General features: G+C 41.1%; 1 protein-coding gene across 3 annotated transcripts in view; it reads left to right on the top strand.

Annotated features, from left to right (window-relative positions):
* The window catches only part of vps13d (vacuolar protein sorting 13 homolog D), a 41,992-nt gene extending 23,631 nt beyond the window's left edge, over positions 1-18,361 (top strand). For 2 of the 3 annotated variants that reach the window (XM_086024987.1, XM_086024971.1), the window contains exons 38-71: positions 69-158; positions 368-508; positions 642-767; positions 1,205-1,279; positions 1,593-1,695; positions 2,389-2,541; positions 2,890-3,025; positions 3,123-3,170; positions 3,697-3,847; positions 4,457-4,673; positions 4,753-4,997; positions 5,085-5,276; positions 5,357-5,483; positions 5,820-5,962; positions 6,267-6,397; positions 6,795-6,970; positions 7,367-7,490; positions 7,804-8,039; positions 8,114-8,219; positions 8,668-8,825; positions 9,214-9,322; positions 10,226-10,396; positions 10,579-10,683; positions 10,907-11,056; positions 11,536-11,685; positions 11,843-11,939; positions 12,426-12,574; positions 12,910-13,044; positions 13,280-13,447; positions 13,625-13,757; positions 14,328-14,523; positions 14,773-14,904; positions 14,999-15,239; positions 17,407-18,361. In XM_086024987.1, the coding sequence (XP_085881113.1) occupies positions 69-158; positions 368-508; positions 642-767; positions 1,205-1,279; positions 1,593-1,695; positions 2,389-2,541; positions 2,890-3,025; positions 3,123-3,170; positions 3,697-3,847; positions 4,457-4,673; positions 4,753-4,997; positions 5,085-5,276; positions 5,357-5,483; positions 5,820-5,962; positions 6,267-6,397; positions 6,795-6,970; positions 7,367-7,490; positions 7,804-8,039; positions 8,114-8,219; positions 8,668-8,825; positions 9,214-9,322; positions 10,226-10,396; positions 10,579-10,683; positions 10,907-11,056; positions 11,536-11,685; positions 11,843-11,939; positions 12,426-12,574; positions 12,910-13,044; positions 13,280-13,447; positions 13,625-13,757; positions 14,328-14,523; positions 14,773-14,904; positions 14,999-15,239; positions 17,407-17,538 (4,946 nt within the window). In that variant the 3' untranslated portion in view covers positions 17,539-18,361. The remainder of the gene's footprint in view (positions 1-68; positions 159-367; positions 509-641; positions 768-1,204; positions 1,280-1,592; positions 1,696-2,388; positions 2,542-2,889; positions 3,026-3,122; positions 3,171-3,696; positions 3,848-4,456; positions 4,674-4,752; positions 4,998-5,084; positions 5,277-5,356; positions 5,484-5,819; positions 5,963-6,266; positions 6,398-6,794; positions 6,971-7,366; positions 7,491-7,803; positions 8,040-8,113; positions 8,220-8,667; positions 8,826-9,213; positions 9,323-10,225; positions 10,397-10,578; positions 10,684-10,906; positions 11,057-11,535; positions 11,686-11,842; positions 11,940-12,425; positions 12,575-12,909; positions 13,045-13,279; positions 13,448-13,624; positions 13,758-14,327; positions 14,524-14,772; positions 14,905-14,998; positions 15,240-17,406) is intronic. The other variant, XM_086024980.1, reaches the window with a different exon arrangement.
* The last annotated feature ends 126 nt before the right edge of the window (positions 18,362-18,487 follow it).

Genomic DNA, 18,487 nt, shown 5'->3' with positions numbered 1-18,487 from the left:
TGATGCAATATCTAGGACCTTAAGGATTCAAGTCCAATGTGTCACCTACACACTGTTTGTTATTATAGGGCTTAACGTTTTGCAGCGTATTGGTTCCACCCAGGAAGGCAATGCCAGCTTTAGTCTTTCAGGAGACTACTACAACAGAGAACTGTCAGGTAATTACATTGGCTCTTTTGTCATTAAACACATTTTTAACTGTCTGATTTTTTTAAAAGGCATTTCAGATGAAGTATATATTAGAACAAATCTTTTAACAGCATTCTGACGCATCTTGATGCAATATCAAAAAATGTCATTTTGTATGGACTGTTTATATATTACGAGCATGCTAAATTTGAATGGCTGATGTGTTTGTGTGTGACAGGCTGGGAGCCATTTATCGAGCCCTGGCCCTGCTTCCTGTCCTGGCAGAAGCAAGAAGCAAGCCGATTACATCCTCCCCGTCTGAAGATGAGTGTTAGAGCCAAGCAGCGACTTGATGTCAACATCACTTCTGTACTATTAGGTGAGTCAAAGTAATACCCTACTGACTGTTAAAACAGTCTGTTTGAGTTCCAGAACCGTGTTGTAATTGTTTTTGTTTGTTTGTTTGTTTGTTTGTTTGTTTGTTTGTTTTAACAATTATTTGGATGATACAGAACAGTACAACACAACCAAGACCTCCTGGATCGCAGACTACTGTAACAAGGATGAACAAAGTCGTCAGTCTTCACCCACCTTGTCCTGGATCGGCTCCTCGGTTGACCCGCCTAGTTTTGGACAGAGTGAGTTACAACGGAACTAATTAGGTGGATTAGATTAAAAAAAATGTTGTTTAGCACGTCTGGCTCACAGTTTTGAGATTATGAGTTTAAATGTAGCCTGCAGCCTTCCTGTGTGGGAGTTTCCATTTTAAATACCCATGTGCTTGTGTAGGTTTTCTCTGTGTACTTCCTCCCACATTCCCACCAAAAATGCTTCTTAGGTTCCCTGAATGCTCCAAATGGTCCATAGATTTGAATGTCAGTGTGAATGCTTATCTATATGTGTGCTATGACTGAGTGGCAGTCAGTCCAGGCTGTACCCCTCCTCTCTCCAAAGTCAGCTGTGATAGGATCCCGCTCACTTGCAACCCTAATGAAGATAAGCGATAACAATAATGGATGGATGCATATCTATATGTCTTTCTTTTGATCTTTTTTACCTGTCTGTCTTTTCTCAGGTGCTCCCCTCTCCCACCTTAGAACTCGGAGTACAGCCAGCTTGACCAGTTTTGATCAGCAAACTGACTCCAAAGGTACACTTCAGAGTTCAGTGTAGCAACACACTCAGTTCCACGTTATTCTGTTTTATTCACCAAGGGCACTTTATTGTACTGCAAGGCAATACTTTATTGTACATGTACAAACCATAAGTGAAATGTGAAATGAAATTAAGTGTGAAATGTCTGTGTAATTGTTATTCATATAAAACAGTGTATTTTCCCTCCGCTGTATTTTCTCTGCTGTTACTGTGTAGCTATTAAAATAAGTGATTGTAACAGAATTTTAGTTTATCATTGAACATATTATTATTTTATTTTTTATTTTTTCCGTTTCTGTTTACACCAGGTGTAAAACTTTCCAAGAAGAGGCAGCCATTTGTGCCATATGCTCTGCGCAACCATACAGGATGCACAATGTTGTTTGCCACTCTGACTACAACCCCTACACGGTTGGTGGAACTATTTCCATTTATGATATACAGTAGGTTGTTATAGTGTAATTTAACTTGCACAAATTACTATTGATTACTTTAAAGTGGAAATCAACCCAAACTTATTTTTTTTCAAGAATATGTTCCCAGCAGGCCCACTAGTTGAAACACGGCATTCTGATTAATATTGCATTTGTGGAATATGAGTTAAGCAGCAAAATCCAGCCCTTTTTAGCCATCTCAGGGGGCGTCCATTTTGTCACTTCTGTCGACAGAAAATGACATCACAAGTGCTCAGAGCTCAGGTAATGACCAATCACGGCTCAGCTTCAGAAAATAGGTCAGCTGTGATTGATCGTTACCCGAGCCCTGAGTAGTTGTGATGTCATTTTCTGTAGACAGAAGTGGCAAAATGGCCGACCCCAGAGATGGCTAAAAACGGGTGGATTCACTTTTACTCCACAAACGCAATCTTTATCAGAATGCCTTGTTTCAACTAGTGGGCTTGCATAGAACATATTCTTGAAAAAAACCTGTTTGGGTTGACTTCCCATTTAAGGAAAGGGGTTGAAATAATGACAATGAAACACTACCCTTTTCATGTTTGGAGGCTGTAGTTTGAGCTCCAGTATATCCCAGGACTGCCACGGACAGAAAACCTTTTCACTAACCACCCATCACCAGCTGAAATTCTTGAAATGTTTCTTTCAGAGTGGCACTTTCTCACAGCAGTAGCGCAGATTCTATCGGAGACATCCATGGTTCAGGCAATGACGATAGCCACAATGTCAGTCAGTGGCGAGAGGTCTTTCCCGGGGAGGAGATTCCGTTTGAGTTTGAAGCACGAGAGAAACTTCGCCATAGGTACGTTTCTGGGAAAAATCGGAACTTTCTGTTTTCTGCTATACTTATTACTGATAAATTTAGCATAATATTTGAGATGTTTCTAGCAATAAATTATCATAAAACTCGAAGCAAAATGTGTCAGTCACAGTTTCACAAATATCAGTGATGTCTGTCAACAAAGCTCGACATATATGTGTCTACAAAACTGATGAACATTGATATTTGTGTTGGATTGACATATAGTAGTTACTAATGTACAAATTAATCTTACTGAAAACCTTTGGCTACAGTAGTTAGCCTGTGCCCGTTTTATAAAATTTCATTTTCAAATATTCACTTACAAGTTGTCATTATGTCCTTTTGCAGGCACACTCATGAGCTGAAGCTGCACCAGCTGCTTGTCCGAGTGTGTGGATGGGAGCAAGTAAAGCCTGTGTCTGTGGACAAAGTGGGAATTTTCTTCCGGTATGCAGCTCCGGACAGGAACAACGCATCCAACATTGTGAGCAAACATAATGGCCTCAAAATCAAGTCTAGCTGGAACATCTTTTAATTGGTAATTCTGTTTCCCCCGCCCCCATCCTCCTGCACTTCTACAGGTTGGCAGTCCTATCAGCAGGACGAACATAATTCATCCACATGTCTATGTAAGTCCAATGTTCAGTCACTGAGAAAATTACAACATACAGGTCATCACACTGTCTCATTGTAATGCTAATCCCAATCATGACTACACCTGCCAAGCTGAATAATTGCATGAATAGAACTTTGCACCTGGCATTGAGCAACCGGTCTGATCCCTCCCGTGAAAAATCAATTTTAATATGCTCTCAGCTAGGCACCTAACTACCCCAGCTGCATCCTTGTGCCACTAATATGTGAGCGTGCTGTGTTTACTGTGATGTTCAGAGGAACTACAAGAATATATGTAAATGATATTCCAAAGGGTCTTTATCGTAATATTGAAGGTAATACTAAAGGTCCCAAATGTTTACAAGTATCGGTAACTCAACTTTGTGTATCACAAACTGACTGCTGCTTTAGTGATTGTTTGTGATTGACGTTACTTCTACTGTACATTGTTGTGACGAGTGGTCGTCATCTATATACTTTTTTGTTAAAACTTTACGGCCACACCTGACCATGTGTGCCATAATCTCTACTTTCCCTCAGTTCTCAGCGCTGCCCCCTGTCAGAGTGGTCTTCTCCATCACAATGGAGGGCAGTGCCAGGAAGGTTATAACTGTGCGCTCAGCCCTCATTTTGAAGAATCGTCTCGACGTTCCCATGGAGATCAGACTTGACAGCCCCTCTGCTCCTGACAGTACGCTATTGCTGCTCCATTTTTCATGATTTACTGTACTCATTTTCAGTGTACACCCTGCTGTATACGTTTGTTGCACACCACACAGAAGCAGGGATTGATGCACGCAAATAATGATGCGCCTCTGAGTTGTAAGGCACCTCAACAGTCGTCTGGATGCAGACTACTACAACTGCACTGTCAATGTATAAACACTATACAACAAACATAGATTAAAAAGTATATTTCATCGCATGGCACAAACAGTAGGATTCCGCCAAACCAAACGATTTTGTAGTGAAGCTGTTGATTAACATTTAATTGCACATTTTTTCACAGCTAAATTCACCATACGCAACCACAATGTCTTATATATTGTAGCGCCTGACCAGATTTTGAAATAATAAAAGTCTGTTAATGTTTCTTTATGCACAAAAGGGTGGGTCACTTTCAGCCATAACTTTGCCAAAACAACAAAGAACCGAACTGATTACGCAACCGTCTGCTGTACGCCACACACACACACGCGTCTTTCTCATCCTATCACTTCCGGACTCCGCCGTTCCATATTCTAAAGCATTGTGTTTATTGTCCTTCATTCCCTTACCAATTGTATGCCTGTCTCTACAGAACCAGTGGTATTGCCACCAATTTTGCCTGGTCAAGCCTTGGCAGTTCCACTCCACCTGACGTCATGGCGGCTCCAGGCGCGGCCCAAAGGCTTGGGTTTATTTTTCTGTAAAGTTCCAATCCACTGGACCAGTGTGGAGCGACCCGGAGAGATCAGCAGCAGCAAGAGGGATTGCCAGTCTGCAGACTTTGATGACACTCTGAAACGTAACTTCAGGTAGATTGATTGACTCGCACCTTCTGCTCTGGTTTGTTCTTGGTTCCCATTTGTGTCATCTGATTTCTCTGCTTTTCAGGTTTTGTGTGGTCATAAAAAAGGAAAACTACCCAGACCAGCGACCTGCCAAACGGGTCTCTAGTACAAATCAGATCTATCGACAGCCAGGTCACACCATCTATCTGTTGCCCACCATGGTGCTGGCCAACCTGCTACCCTGTGACCTCAACTATTACGTGAAGGGGACAATCATCAAAGGCTCCCTGAAACCAGGAAAAGAAGCTGTGCTTCATGCTGTGGACACCTCTCAGAACATGGAGCTAGGTCAGGGAGGAGGAAAAAAAACATTTATACTAGCATTTGTTTGCTATACATTTTCTCTCTTTCATGCTTGTGCTGTTTGTATTGCAGGTATCCTATTGGAGAATTTCCCTGTGTGCAAAGAGCTGCTCATTCCTCCTGGAACTCAGAATTATGTTGTAAGGATGAGGCTATATGACACAAACAAGCGTCTTCTTTGTCTCACCATCCGAATCATCCTCCGGGCGCACGGGGCACTGAAAATCATGATTTCTGCCCCCTACTGGCTCATCAACAAGACAGGTTAAAGCCTTTGATGAATTCATAAAAGTCATTGTCCTGAACAGACTTGCTCCATTCCTAAAGTTATTTTGCTTTTTCAGGCTTGCCATTAATTTTCAGACAAGACAATGGCAAAGTGGATGCAGCAGGCCAATTTGATGAGCATGAATTGGCACGAAGCCTCAGTCCCTTACTGTTCTGCTACACTGACAAAGAACAGCCTGCCATGTAAGTTTGTATCAGAATATCAGCTTATGTACCTTTGTAACCTTTTAGAACGCAGATGCAGTTTGAGTATGTAAACCCTAAACACTAGGAACGGTCATTTGATTATTTTTTAATTAATCAATTAATTGTTATTTAAAAAAAAAAAAAAAAAACAACATTCATTTTATCAGAAATACTTTGAAAGCATGAATTGTGTGACACTTAATCAACAATTGATTCCACATAATAGCCAAAATAATTCATACTACAATGCTTATCCACATTGATTTTTATTTATTATTATAATTTTTTTTTTTTTTTTTTACATTAAATTTTCCCTATCCTTGTCAAACCCAGGTGTACTATGCGGGTTGGAAAGGGGATCCATCCAGACGGAGTTCCAGGCTGGTGCCAGGGTTTCTCCCTGGATGGAGGGAGTGGCGTTAGGGCAGTGAAGGTTATTCAACAGGGTAACAGACCTGGACTCATCTACAACATTGGCAAGTTGTTGTATTCCCATTTTGTATCAGTTAAAAACGCTAACTTCAATATAATTGAATGTAATAGTAAATACACCTGTATCACCAGTGTAATACTCAGGTTTACCACTGATCAATACAAAAAAGTCGCCAGCATTGCAAATGTATAATGCGCAGTTAGGGCAAGAACCTCACTCATTTTGAATCTGATGTCCCGAGGAAACACTTGGCTTTGTGGCAAACACTGAAAAAACACGATTGTGGCTTGAAGCATGTCAATACCAGTGATTTGATTGATCGTTTATTGTCTGTCTTCCCAATGTAGGTATCAGTGTGCGCAATGGAAAAGGACGCTACAGAGACACTCACATTGTGACTTTTGCACCCCGCTACTTGCTGGATAATAGCTCCTCACACAAACTTGCCTTCGCCCAGAGAGAGTTTGCTCGAGGAAAGGTGAAGTATTTCCTGCTCTTGCAGTGTTTTTGATGTTTTTGTTTATCTGTTTTTGCTACTTAAAACAGACATCTCCGGTCCTTGGTTGAATTTAAATATTTGAAGCACTTAGAGACTAAAATATATACATACAGCGGTACTTTAACTTATGCACCCTGGAAGTTTTTCCAAGGTAAGGGCTGTTGCTTGGTTGAATCTTTTATTTTTTTGCTTTGTGTTGCAAGTGAAAATTTGGAACAGATTAATGGCATTTCAATTTGTTTCAGTGGGGAAAATTTATTTGATATAGTATACGAGTGAATTAAGTTGTGAGCTTGGTCACAGTAGGAATTAAACTTGTAAGTCAAGGGACTAATGTATTATAAATAGATACATTGTACCGTGTACTTATTCCCAGGGCACAGCCAACCCAGAGGGTTACATCTCCACTCTGCCGGGCTCCAGCGTTGTCTTCCATTGGCCCCGAAATGACTATGACCAACTGTTGTGCGTGCGCCTAATGGACAGCCCGACATGCACCTGGTCAGGAGGCTTTGAGGTCAACAAACCAAAGTCCTTCCACGTCAACATGAGGTGAGAAATATTTTGGGCTCTTATCCTTGACGTTTTCTAATTAAATCTGTTAACACGACTCACAAAAAATGTGTGAAACTGTAAGATGAAATAAAATGCACTATAACCTTTATTGGTGATCTGAATTTGACCTTCTCTAAACATTTGAATGCATATGTCCTGCTACAGTTACAGTTGTATTCAAAATTCAAAGGTTTAGAGAAGGTCAAATTAAGCTCACCTGTAAAAGTTATAGTGCATTTTGGGGTTCATCCGGAAATATCCCCTGAAAGCCCAATATCCCCAACTTTTTGTGAGTAAAATATTGTACAACCTATTTAAATTTGGAAAATCTGAAGCATAACAAATGTGTCCATGTGTATTTAAAGTGGTTGAATTAAATCTTGTTTTTTAAAGGGACACCATGGGGAATTGCTTCTTCCTGCGGACAGAGATCACCATCAAGGGAGCCACCTACCAGATCTCCTTTACTGACAGTGATCAGCTGCCCCCACCTTTCCGTATCCACAACATCTCTGAAGTAAGCTCCTGCATTGTTGTGTGGCTTTTTTCTTGATTTAACATGTATGAGCAAGCACTGTAGAGGTGAGCTATTAAGAGTCCCATCACATAAAAGTAACTGCAGGAGGACACATATTTTATTTACCTATGACCGACTTCAATTAAAGTGTTGATCATTGTCAATAAGATGTTGGTGTATACATTTACCAAATTACATTTTCAAATATGCTTTAACTGTATTTACTAATAATGGATCTTAACACTCTTGAATGCTGTGCTCTGGTCCAGCTCGAAGACAAAATACAAAATTAAGCTTCTTCGACTCTCTACAGGTTCCTATCCAATTCTGGCAGCATGGGGTGGTTGACATCAAGCTGCACACTGAGGTGAAGGCAGACTCCGAACTGGACTACGCCTGTGATGAGCAAACACTGCCACCATACCTGACGCTGACAGTGAAGGGAGCCGGCTCATCAGAGGTCACAGCTGACATGAACTTCTTCAGAGAATACAACAAACTCTACTACGAGAATTTCATCTACATCGCTGCCACGCACACCTTCTCACAGTACGGATCCCTTACATGAAGCACTTTTTTATTTTAAAACTTATAAAGACATAAGCAGTACTTATTTTCCTTAGAAGGAGTGGTGGCAGGAGGCCTGTTGGCAAGAAGCATCTGGTAACCCGTGCTGAACTGGTTCTTGATGTGGACACAAAGACACAGAGGGTCATCTTGAAAAAGAAGGTATTATTTTGAAGGGGTCTATCTGATCTCTCTTTTTTTTGCTACAGTCACATTGGCAGATATCTGCTATTGACTTTTTTTTTTTTTTTTTTTTTTTAGAAGCCTGACCATATCCGATTTCAATATATTTATCCTCTTATTGCTGACGTGACATTTGAATGTTGCCACTTTAGACTAATGATGTGTTCAATTTAATTTATTTGAAATGATTTGGAAAGGAACACCCCTGACTTCACACCTGATGAAGCACATTAAAAAAAAAAAAAGAAGCTATGAACTTGAAGGAACTTCCCGAAGCACTAATAGAATTATAGCAAGACACAGATCAGGATACAAAATTTAATAGTGTGCAATAGAGCAATCCTTCCTAAAGTGATCGTTTTTCAATTTGCTCTTGACTAAAAGCGGGATTTCTTGCTACAAATGACAATAAAATCTTGATTGGCAGGAGCCTGGGAAGCGCTCCCAGTTGTGGAGGATGACAGGCACTGGTATGCTGTGTCATGAAGGTTCCTCACCACCTCAGAGCAAGCCTGCCCAACCACGCCCGATGGACTCCTCTTTGGTTTTGGACATTGCTGGACTTGCAGCTGTTAGTGATAACAGGTTAGCACTACATGCTACTGCATTATTGCCAAATATCAATGTCTTTCAACAAAATATTGGTAATAGCTGGATGCCCACTTATTCAGCCCCGTAGTTAAATTGTTTCTTTTGCCCAGAATTGTATTTATATTGCAACTATCATACGAACATGTAAAATCCAGAAATGTTTGAAAATTATAGATAATTTCACCAGAGTAGTTTTGATGGCATGGTACATACCTGTATTTTTGTAGTATTTGTAAATGAAGGTTATCTGTCCTGCCTTTCACTTGGTAGACATTTACTAATCAGTTTTGGACTGTATGGACAATGAAAAAAATGAAAAGGCAGTCTTACGTGGAGGTCTGTGGGAAGAGATGTCTTTCTCAAATGTTTCTGTCTTAAACAGTTTTGAGCCATTGATGCTAAGAAGACCAGACCCTCGTCGCAGCACAACCCAGACATGGCATTTCAGCTCATGCATGCTGACCTGTGGCCTTCCTCGGCTAGTAGTGCAGGTGGAGATATAAACCTATTTTCTGTCTTTTTTTTTTTTTTTTTTTTAAACAAAATACCAGTTCCATCTTTATTGAAAGCCTTTATATATTTTGTTCAAATTTGATTACACATTAATACATTATTTCCATACAGTTGTCTTACTCAAAATTATACACATTATTTCCATACAGTTGTCTTACTCAAAATTATACTATAAGTATTTCACAAGTTCTCAAATCCCCCAAGCTCCCTCCTGAACCTTGTTTATTCAGTTCCTGCCTCTTCACTTCCTTTTTTTTGAGTGTATGAGTCCTTAAAAGTGCACATGGAAAACACAGTTAGGAAGTTGTTCCTGTTGTTTCAACTTTTGGCTTGTCCCATCAGTGGTTGCTACAGCGAGTCATTTGCATAATTTGTTTGGCGGTTATTACGTAAGTTTTTGCTGCATTCAACAAAAGCGAGTTGTGAGCCATCCAGCCCTTTGTTGCAGTCATGCTATCATGCCGTGCTTTTACGTCATCAGCCCTATTATAGTTAAAAGAGCTAAATCTGAAGGGTCATCTGTCCTTTGAGATTCCTTCAAATTTGCTGATGACTTCAAATTTGCTGATGACATCTAAGAGTCGAGCGTGAAAATTATGGACTCAAGACGGACCCGTGAGGAACACAGCAGGAAAAGTGGACGGACGTATTTATGGGGCCAACACCAGAGAAAAAGGTGTATTTGGTTGATAAGCCATCAGAGAAGAGCTGTTTTTTGTGGCATGTAATTGAAGTCAACCAGACTGAAATTGATCAAAATAATTCCATCTGTTCAACACACTCACTAATTGTTTTGCTGTAGATAGTGTCATGGATTTGACTGTACAGTCATTTCCTGCTTTAGAGTTTACAGTTTATTGATTTGAATTTTTTACTTTCAGGTAAGGGGTGGTATTGACGGCCTGTACGATGGAGCAGAGGTGGTGTTGGGGCCTGATTCTGGACTTCTGGAACCTGGTCCTGAACAGCAGTTTATCAACCAGAAAATGAGGCCTGGTTCTGGCGTATTGTCTGTTCAAGTGTTGCCAGACGGACCCACACGTGTTCTGCAGGTAAGAACCACACCCCACATAACTGTTTACAAACAACAAAACATGATTGATCACAGTACTAGAGCACCTTAATAACCCCCGATAACCAGGGAAACTATCAGAAGCTGCTTGTTTTCTATAATTATATATATACTGTAGATTTCTGTTCACAAAGTGTTGTTTCACTTTCTTTTTCACAACAGATCAGTGACTTCAACCAGAGGAGGACGATCCACAAGTCACCAAGTGCTGAGCCGGACAAGAACAAAGAGGATTTGAAGTCGAAAGAGCCTGAACAGGAGCTCGAGGTAAAAGCAATGATAGACATCCATCCCTAACAAACTTCTCAAAAGTGCTTGCTCTGGTTTCATAACACCTCAGATTTCTGGTTCGCCCTATTTCTAGTCACTCAGACAAAGTATTCTTCATTTTTTCTTGTTCATCTGAATTGAAGGACTGTCTCTATGACAAACTATCGTGTCTCACTCATATTAATTTGTACCCGACATCCTGTGACATCATTCTTACTAGGTGTTAGTGAACTTGGAGGAGGGTATTGGCATGTCTCTGGTCAACAAGGTTCCAGAAGAGCTTGTATTTGCCACACTGTCTGGGATAGATGTCCACTTCACACGTACCGCTGCCAATGAGGTGTTGGAATTGAGCGTTCACAACATTCAGGTGAGATCCAGAGATCCTGTTGCCTCCGCATTTTCTAAATGGCTGTGCCACCCTTGGCCTTTGTGATGGCTAGTGATACGTGTTTTGTAGTGCTGTGGAAGAATTTTGTCCCACTCTTCTTCGCAGAATTGTTTCAACTCACTCATAATGTTTTTTTTTTGTTTTGTTTTGTTTTATAGCATGAACTGCCCATTCAAGGTCATACCACAGCAGAGTATCTTAATTGCATTTAAGTCCACACTTGACCACTCCAGAATATGATTTGAAATGAATAAAATCATTATTCTGAAATTGCATTTTGTATTTACTTCTGTAGTTGTTGTGGTATTGTATATATTAAAACTGGTTTGCTGATCTGAAGCATTTAAATGTGATCAGTATGCAAAATCAGGAAGGGGAAAAAATACTTTTTCACTAGACTGTATGTTATATTACTATGGATGGTATTGTTTGAGCTTTAGTATTCTTCTGGTTATCAGGTGGACAACCAGCTTCTAGGAACCACACAGCAGGTGATGCTCTGTGTGACTCCTAGCTCCGCCAATGGCACTGTGAGCGACAGTGGTCCAGCCTTGCAGGTGAACTCAGTCAAAGTTCCGAGCAGTTTAATGCTCACTGATATCTTCAAGGTCAGTATCAGACACTTTATCATGACTCTCTGGCTGTTTACATTCCATGAAAAAAAAAAGTGATACATTTCACATATGGGAAAAAAAAAATCTGAATTGACAAGCAGTGTTAATGTAGCCTTTCTCTTTTGATGATGTAACTTGAATGTGTCTGCAGCACCTCATGGTAACAGCTGGGCGATTCACAGTCATCATTGAAGAGAAGTTGTTGCTCAAGCTGCTCAGCTTTTTTGGTTACGGGCAGACAGAAGCAGGTTGGTGAACTGTGAAATCTCATGAGTCTCTTTCAGAAATTGATGGTGATGCATCCACTATTGACAATGAGAAGACCCTCAAGCTCAGAGCTGTACAGCCCCGCCCCTTATAATAGGTCACAACTGGACTTTTCTGGTTGTCTTGGAAGACGTTTCCCCTCTCATCTGAACAGGCTTCATCAGTCACGCAACAAGGCTTAGTTAGGGCGGCACTAGCGCTAGGTTTATAATTTCCTATTCATGCAGTAAAGCACGACATCACTTTAGTATAGTTCCTGGGCACTAATTTGCCACAAGATAGCAAAGCACTACATGAAGCTCCTCATTGACGTGACTTTTTTTTTAAGGGTTTTCCATGCCTGGACTATTAAATCAGACCACCAAAACACAACAGTAGTGCATATAGTTCCATCTTGTATAAAACAGGCTCTAGGCTAAATGAATTGTGTATCAACTCGTGTAAGGTTATCCATATAATTGATGTAGAACTGGAGAAACTGGATGAAACCCTTCATGAGAAGCCCAATCAGGATGCAGGACCTCCCAAACGCTACTACTTTGAGAACCTGAAGATCAGCCTGCCTCAGGTCAAGCTCAGTGTCCTCACCTCTCATAAGCTGCCTGCTGATCTGAAGGTAATTTTCTGTTTTTTTCAACTCTTCTAAAAATCTCTGCTGCTACCTTTGATTAATGATGTCACTTTAACAAGAGTAAATTGTTTTTGTGTGTGGTTGGTTTAACTGGGTGGTGGCTCCATCGCTTAAGCCAAAATGTGGCTTGAGGGTTGTTTTTATCGCAGCCACATTCAATGGCGGACAGGTTTATAGATCGTAACTCTGCACTCATTCACTTTTGCAAACAGTTAGGGTCGGTTCCACACAGAGCCTATTGAACACGAGTAGGATAGATGTAGTTTGTACAGATACTTATAATGTCATGATTTGATTTTTGTTTTGTTTTTTTGCGGCAGGCTTTGAAAGGTACCTTGGGATTTCCACTGGTTCGCTTTGAGGATGCTGTTGTTAACATGTACCCATTCACTCGAGTGCACCCCTATGAGACCCAGGAGATCATCATCAATGATATTCTCAAGCATTTCAGAGAGGTAGGAGATGGTTCGATGTCGCAGTGGTGTAGAACTACACTGCAAATAATTATTTTAGCATTGAACTATATGACGGAATCAAATGATCAGACTGCAAACTACAACCACAATAATGAACACCATGCCGAATTGTATCTGTGTAAAGGCTTCGTTTTTGTTGCAGCACTAGTATTAGATGGTATTAGATGTACATATACAATGTGATACACAGTTTAATGTGTATTTGTATCTAAAGGAGCTGATCAGCCAGGCAGCTCAGATCCTGGGCTCTGTGGACTTCCTCGGGAATCCAATCGGACTTCTCAATGACGTCTCTGAAGGCGTATCAGAGCTCATCAAGTATGGCAACGTGGGCGGCCTCATACGAAATGTGACGCACGGCGTGTCCAACTCTGCTGCTAAGGTACATATTCACTCAGCTGTTCAGTTTTGGCAACTTTTTGTGTTTTTTTTTGTTGTTGTTGTTTTTTTACAGCTTTTGATCACATTGCTGTCTTTTACTCAATGAACAAGCTTAAAATACATAATTAAAAACAGGATAAAATTGCACTAGTAACAGAGGCCTCGTTGCATCAATCAGTTTGCAGGAACTTTATCTGATGGGCTGGGGAAAACCATGGACAACCGGCACCAGACGGAGCGAGAGTACATCAGATACCACGGAGCCACCAGCGGCGAGCACCTGGTTGCAGGCATCCATGGCCTAGCTCATGGTACTGCCTCTCTGTTACTTATTAGTCATGGCATCGTCTGAATTCATGCCAAAACTGTAGTCCTCCACCCCTTTTTCCCCTCCTTATTTAATGAGCAATAATAGTCATCATGTTTTAAGTCTTTTATTTCTTGATGATGTGTTTTCACTTATACTGCATCATTTATTTTGAACCACACACTGGTTAAAAAAAAGGGTAAGTATAAGTTAGTTTTGGGGCTGCAACGGAATAATTTCCATTCATTTCAATGGGAAACATTTCCTCAATTTATGAATGTTTCAAATTACAAATGAGCTCACAGAACCAATTAAGTTCGTGACTTGAGGTTCCACTGTCATTTTAAAGTAGCAGTATGAATCTCGGGAGTGTTTAATTTGCATGCATCCTGCCTTAAAATTGGACTTTAAACTACAGTGGAGCCTGTAAGGTCAAACACAATGCATTTGGAGATGCTTGCTCAGATTTACACTCAAATAGAAGACAGGCGTGAGATACTTTGCTGAAGAATTTACAAAGCAAAGCACGTACTGCGAAAGAAATGTGCCTCAGTGGTTTCTTCTGATCTCTCAGGTATCATAGGTGGCATGACAAGTATCATAACCTCAACCGTGGAGGGGGTCAAGACAGAGGGTGGAGTCAGTGGCTTTTTCTCCGGCCTGGGTAAAGGTCTTGTCGGCACTGTGACCAAACCAGTGGCTGGAGCGCTGGACTTTGCTTCAGAGACGGCACAGACGGTCCGGGACATGGCAAGCCTCAGTAACCACAGGTGGGTGGAACCGCTTACCTGCCTTATGTTCAGTTCACTTCAATTCATTGTATTTATATGGTGCCACAACTTCCTTATGAAATGAGACGGAGGTCACAACTATTTGGGCACGAGAGAACCGTGTGTGTTTTGTTGTCATTTTTCTAATAACATGATCTTGATCTCTTTCTGGGATATCAACCTCGCACATAACTTAAATGACATTGCTCCAGTCCTCGTCTTTCACACCCATCCTCCTATTTTGTGCAGGCTAAGTGTGTTGCGCGTCAGGAAACCCCGCTGCTGCAAAGGTCCTCAGGGTCTTCTGCCTCGCTACTCAGCTTTGCAGGCTGATGGCCAGGAGCAGCTCTTCCACCTTACAGACAACATTCAGTCTGAGTTGTAAGTCACTCAGTCTTCACTGGACTTGTGTGCACAGTGGCTTTAACACACCGTTCCATCCCTTCACACACTTTTGCATCCAAACTGCCGACAGCTTCATCGCAGTAGAACCCATCGACAGCTACAGCGTGCTCATCTCCTCCAAAGTGGTCTACTTCCTGAAGCCTGGAGACCACGTGGACCGCGAAGCTATTTTCCTGGAGATCAAGTATGACGACCTCTACCACAGTCTGGTGTCAAAGGATCATGGGAAAGTCTATGTGCAGCTCACCAAAAAGGCTGAAAGCACCAGTAGTGGCGTGGCCATCCCTGGCCCCTCCCACCAGAAGCCCATGGTAAGACTTAATACTGTGACACCACAGGGTACAGGACACTTCAAAATTAAATTACAGCGGTGCTTTGACTTTGTTTTTTAGTTACTGTCAATTGGTCAGTATTTTGCTTTGTGGTGAAATTCATATAGACTGCTGCTCAAGTCAAGTGGGAAAAAAAATGGAATACCAGTCACCAATGCACTTTCAGATGTTCTTTGAAGGGGACAGTCAAAATGCAAACACAAAATGACTCGCAAGGAGCAGAGACTCACACTGACTAACTTGAGTTGACTGCAGCTCCTGATGTCATTCACAAGGCCATGCCCCTTAAAGTGGAAATCAACCCAAACAATTTTTTTTTCAAGTATATGTTCGCAGCAGGCCCACTAGTTGAAACACGGCATTCTGATTAATAATGCGTTTGTGGACTATGAGTTAAGCAGCAAAATCCACCACTTTTTAGCCATCTCAGGGGCCGACCATTTTGTCACCTCTGTCGACTGAAAATGACATCACAACCGCTCAGAGCTCAGGTAATGACAAATCACGGCTCAGTTTCAGAAAACAGGTCAGCCGTGATTGGTCGTTACCTGAGCCCTGAGCAATTGTGATGTAATTTTCAGTCGACAGAAGTAACAAAATGGCCGCCCCCTGAGATGGCTGAAAACTAGTGGATTAACTCTTATTCCACAAACGCAATATATATCAGAATGCCTTGTTTCGACTAGTGGCCTTGCATAGAACATATTCTTGAAAAAAGGGTTGACTTCCCCTTTAATGGCACATGCTATTTTATTTCTTTAAAACGTGTAAGAAAAAATTGGGATTTGGGGGGATGGAAATGGATAAATGGCATTTACATTTATTTTAATAAATAAAGTAAATTGAGTTACGGAGGGGTCGCGGAAGTCATAAGTCAAGGTACCACTGTCATTTTTCTAAAATGTTGGTTTCTTCATCCATCTCAATGGTCGAAATATTAGGAACAGCTCAGAGCAGGGGCGTTACCAGGGGGGGCAGGGGTGGTCAGCGCCCACCCACAGACACGCTCTGCCCACCCAAAGAAAAATGGATTTAGTTCTGTAGTGAAGGAGAAAACAAAACACGTTTTAAGGTGCAGTAGCCCTACGCTGGATTTCGACCTAGTTGAGCACTAGGGGTGTAATGGTACACGTGGGTGTATAAGAACGTTTCGGTATGGCATGTTCGGTTCGGTTCGGTCCACTTATTAGCGTGAGCTTACGCACAGGCGCTATTGACTGTTGCATGCGGGAGAGGAGAGTGGCGGCACAACAGTGAGAGTCAGAAAAGAGCCAGAGCTCGAAGGTACACTGCAGTCTCCTGCTTGGGAACATATATATAGTTAGCAATAATTGTAACTGTTTTTGTATGTATTTTTTTCATCACAAAAAGTGTATATATGTACTGTAATGACAACTTGGCTTTAACTTGAATACTTAGATGTGTCATAGGCTGTTGCTGCTGAGTGTTTGATTTCAGCATCTTAATAATTTACAAAATTAAGAGAGCTTTATTGTTATTGTTAGTGTATTTTTTATTCTGTTGTAATTTCGTAGAATAACACCCAAATGGTTCGCTTTTATTTATTTTTTCGAAGAAAAGTACAGTTTACTTGTCATCTTTTCAAAACAAACATATATATTTTTTTTTAAATCTGTTTTTTTTTTGTACCGAAAATATACCGAACCGAAGTTTCCAAAAAAACGAACCGAACCGAAACATGATTTAGCGTACCGTTTCACCCCTATTGAGCACCACTGTAGCACTTTTTTGCCCCCTTAGGTAAGACTAATGCCCACCCACACCTGGCATCCTGGTAACACCACTGGCTCAGAGCATTAGTGCAGTTCTTTGCCACTGAACATAGCACGCGTGCTGTAACTACCAGCACAATTCCAAGCACAATGACTGAAATTCAAATGAGTGCCTTTCTGACCATGTCACACTGGCACATTTTTGCACACAGCTCTTATATTGGACCTCTCATTAGACTGTGTTGAGCGCTTCGATTGAGCGCTTCTGAACCTGGAACATTCTGGGTACTCATTCTATTTTGGTCACCTCATTTAGCGATGTACAATTCCCTAGTTCCAGATACCAAATCTCAGTCCAACTCCTGCTGTCTATTCTTATTTGTGTTCTGATCCTCTGTATACTTAATCCACAGGTCCATGTGAAGAGTGAAACTCTGGCTCTCAAAATCTCCCAAGAGATCAACTACGCCAAGAGTCTATACTATGAGCAACAGCTCATGCTACCTGCCAGTAACAATGAGGACTGCTTATTGCTTGAGTCGTAATCAAATATGGATGGCCAGGGTTGTCGTAGCTCCCTCAAATGAAAATGGATAATGTGTGATTGACTGGCGCTCAGTCCAGGGTGTAACACCGTATCATGTCCAGAGTCAGCTGGTATGGATGGGTTCCAGCTTACCCGCACCAAGCAGTGTAAAACATTATTGGATGGATGGATCATGTTTTATCAACCACAGAGAAAAGGGGATCTTCAGACAGCCATGAACTTGTTTCAGTCACATCTCCTAATATCAGACAGAGCACATGTGTATTACAGAGTTTTAATTGCATGTGTCTATTTGTTACTCTAGTTGATTGTGTTTATAGCATCAGATGTACATATCCTGCAGATCTTCCACATTATTTGTGAATAGGTAAAAATGTAAATACAACACTTTGGAGGGATGTGAATATAACAAGCTTTGGGCTGTGTGTGTGTTTTGGAGAATATTATTTTGTGTGAGGGATGGAATATAAATAATTGCACTGACACATTTGAGTATGTGATATGCCCCAACCCCATTCACTTTGAGCTGCCTTCCCCCGTCTCTCTACCATGTACAACTACAAACTGACCGTTTTGACATTTTAGTACTTTTTGTTCCTCTTCGATGCAACTATCACTTCCTTCTAAACAAGCGTCTATCTTCCAGGCCGGGTTGTTAAAGTCATTGAAGTGTCAGCAGGACTTTAAGGTTTTGGTTTGGTGTCAGATGAGATTTTGTTGCGGTGAGTTGGAGTGATTGAGGGGCCTATCGTGACATGGAGGTTTTGTAAAATGCTTTCACATGGACAAATGCAAATAAAATGGCCCCTGATTTAACACTGTTTGCAGTCTATTTCTGAACTGTATCTATATCTATAGATAATCTATAATCTATAGATAGGAGTGATAAGATCTTGACATGACCACTTGATTTTTCAGTTACCTGAACTATAAAAAAAAAAAAATAT

This window comes from Filicampus tigris, chromosome 1 (assembly GCF_054856515.1).
Source record: "Filicampus tigris isolate MCC_2025a chromosome 1, RoL_Ftig_1.0, whole genome shotgun sequence".
Lineage (NCBI taxonomy): Eukaryota > Metazoa > Chordata > Actinopteri > Syngnathiformes > Syngnathidae > Filicampus > Filicampus tigris.
The sequence above is the reverse complement of the archived record's forward strand: the minus strand, read 5'-3'. Positions and strand labels throughout refer to the sequence as shown.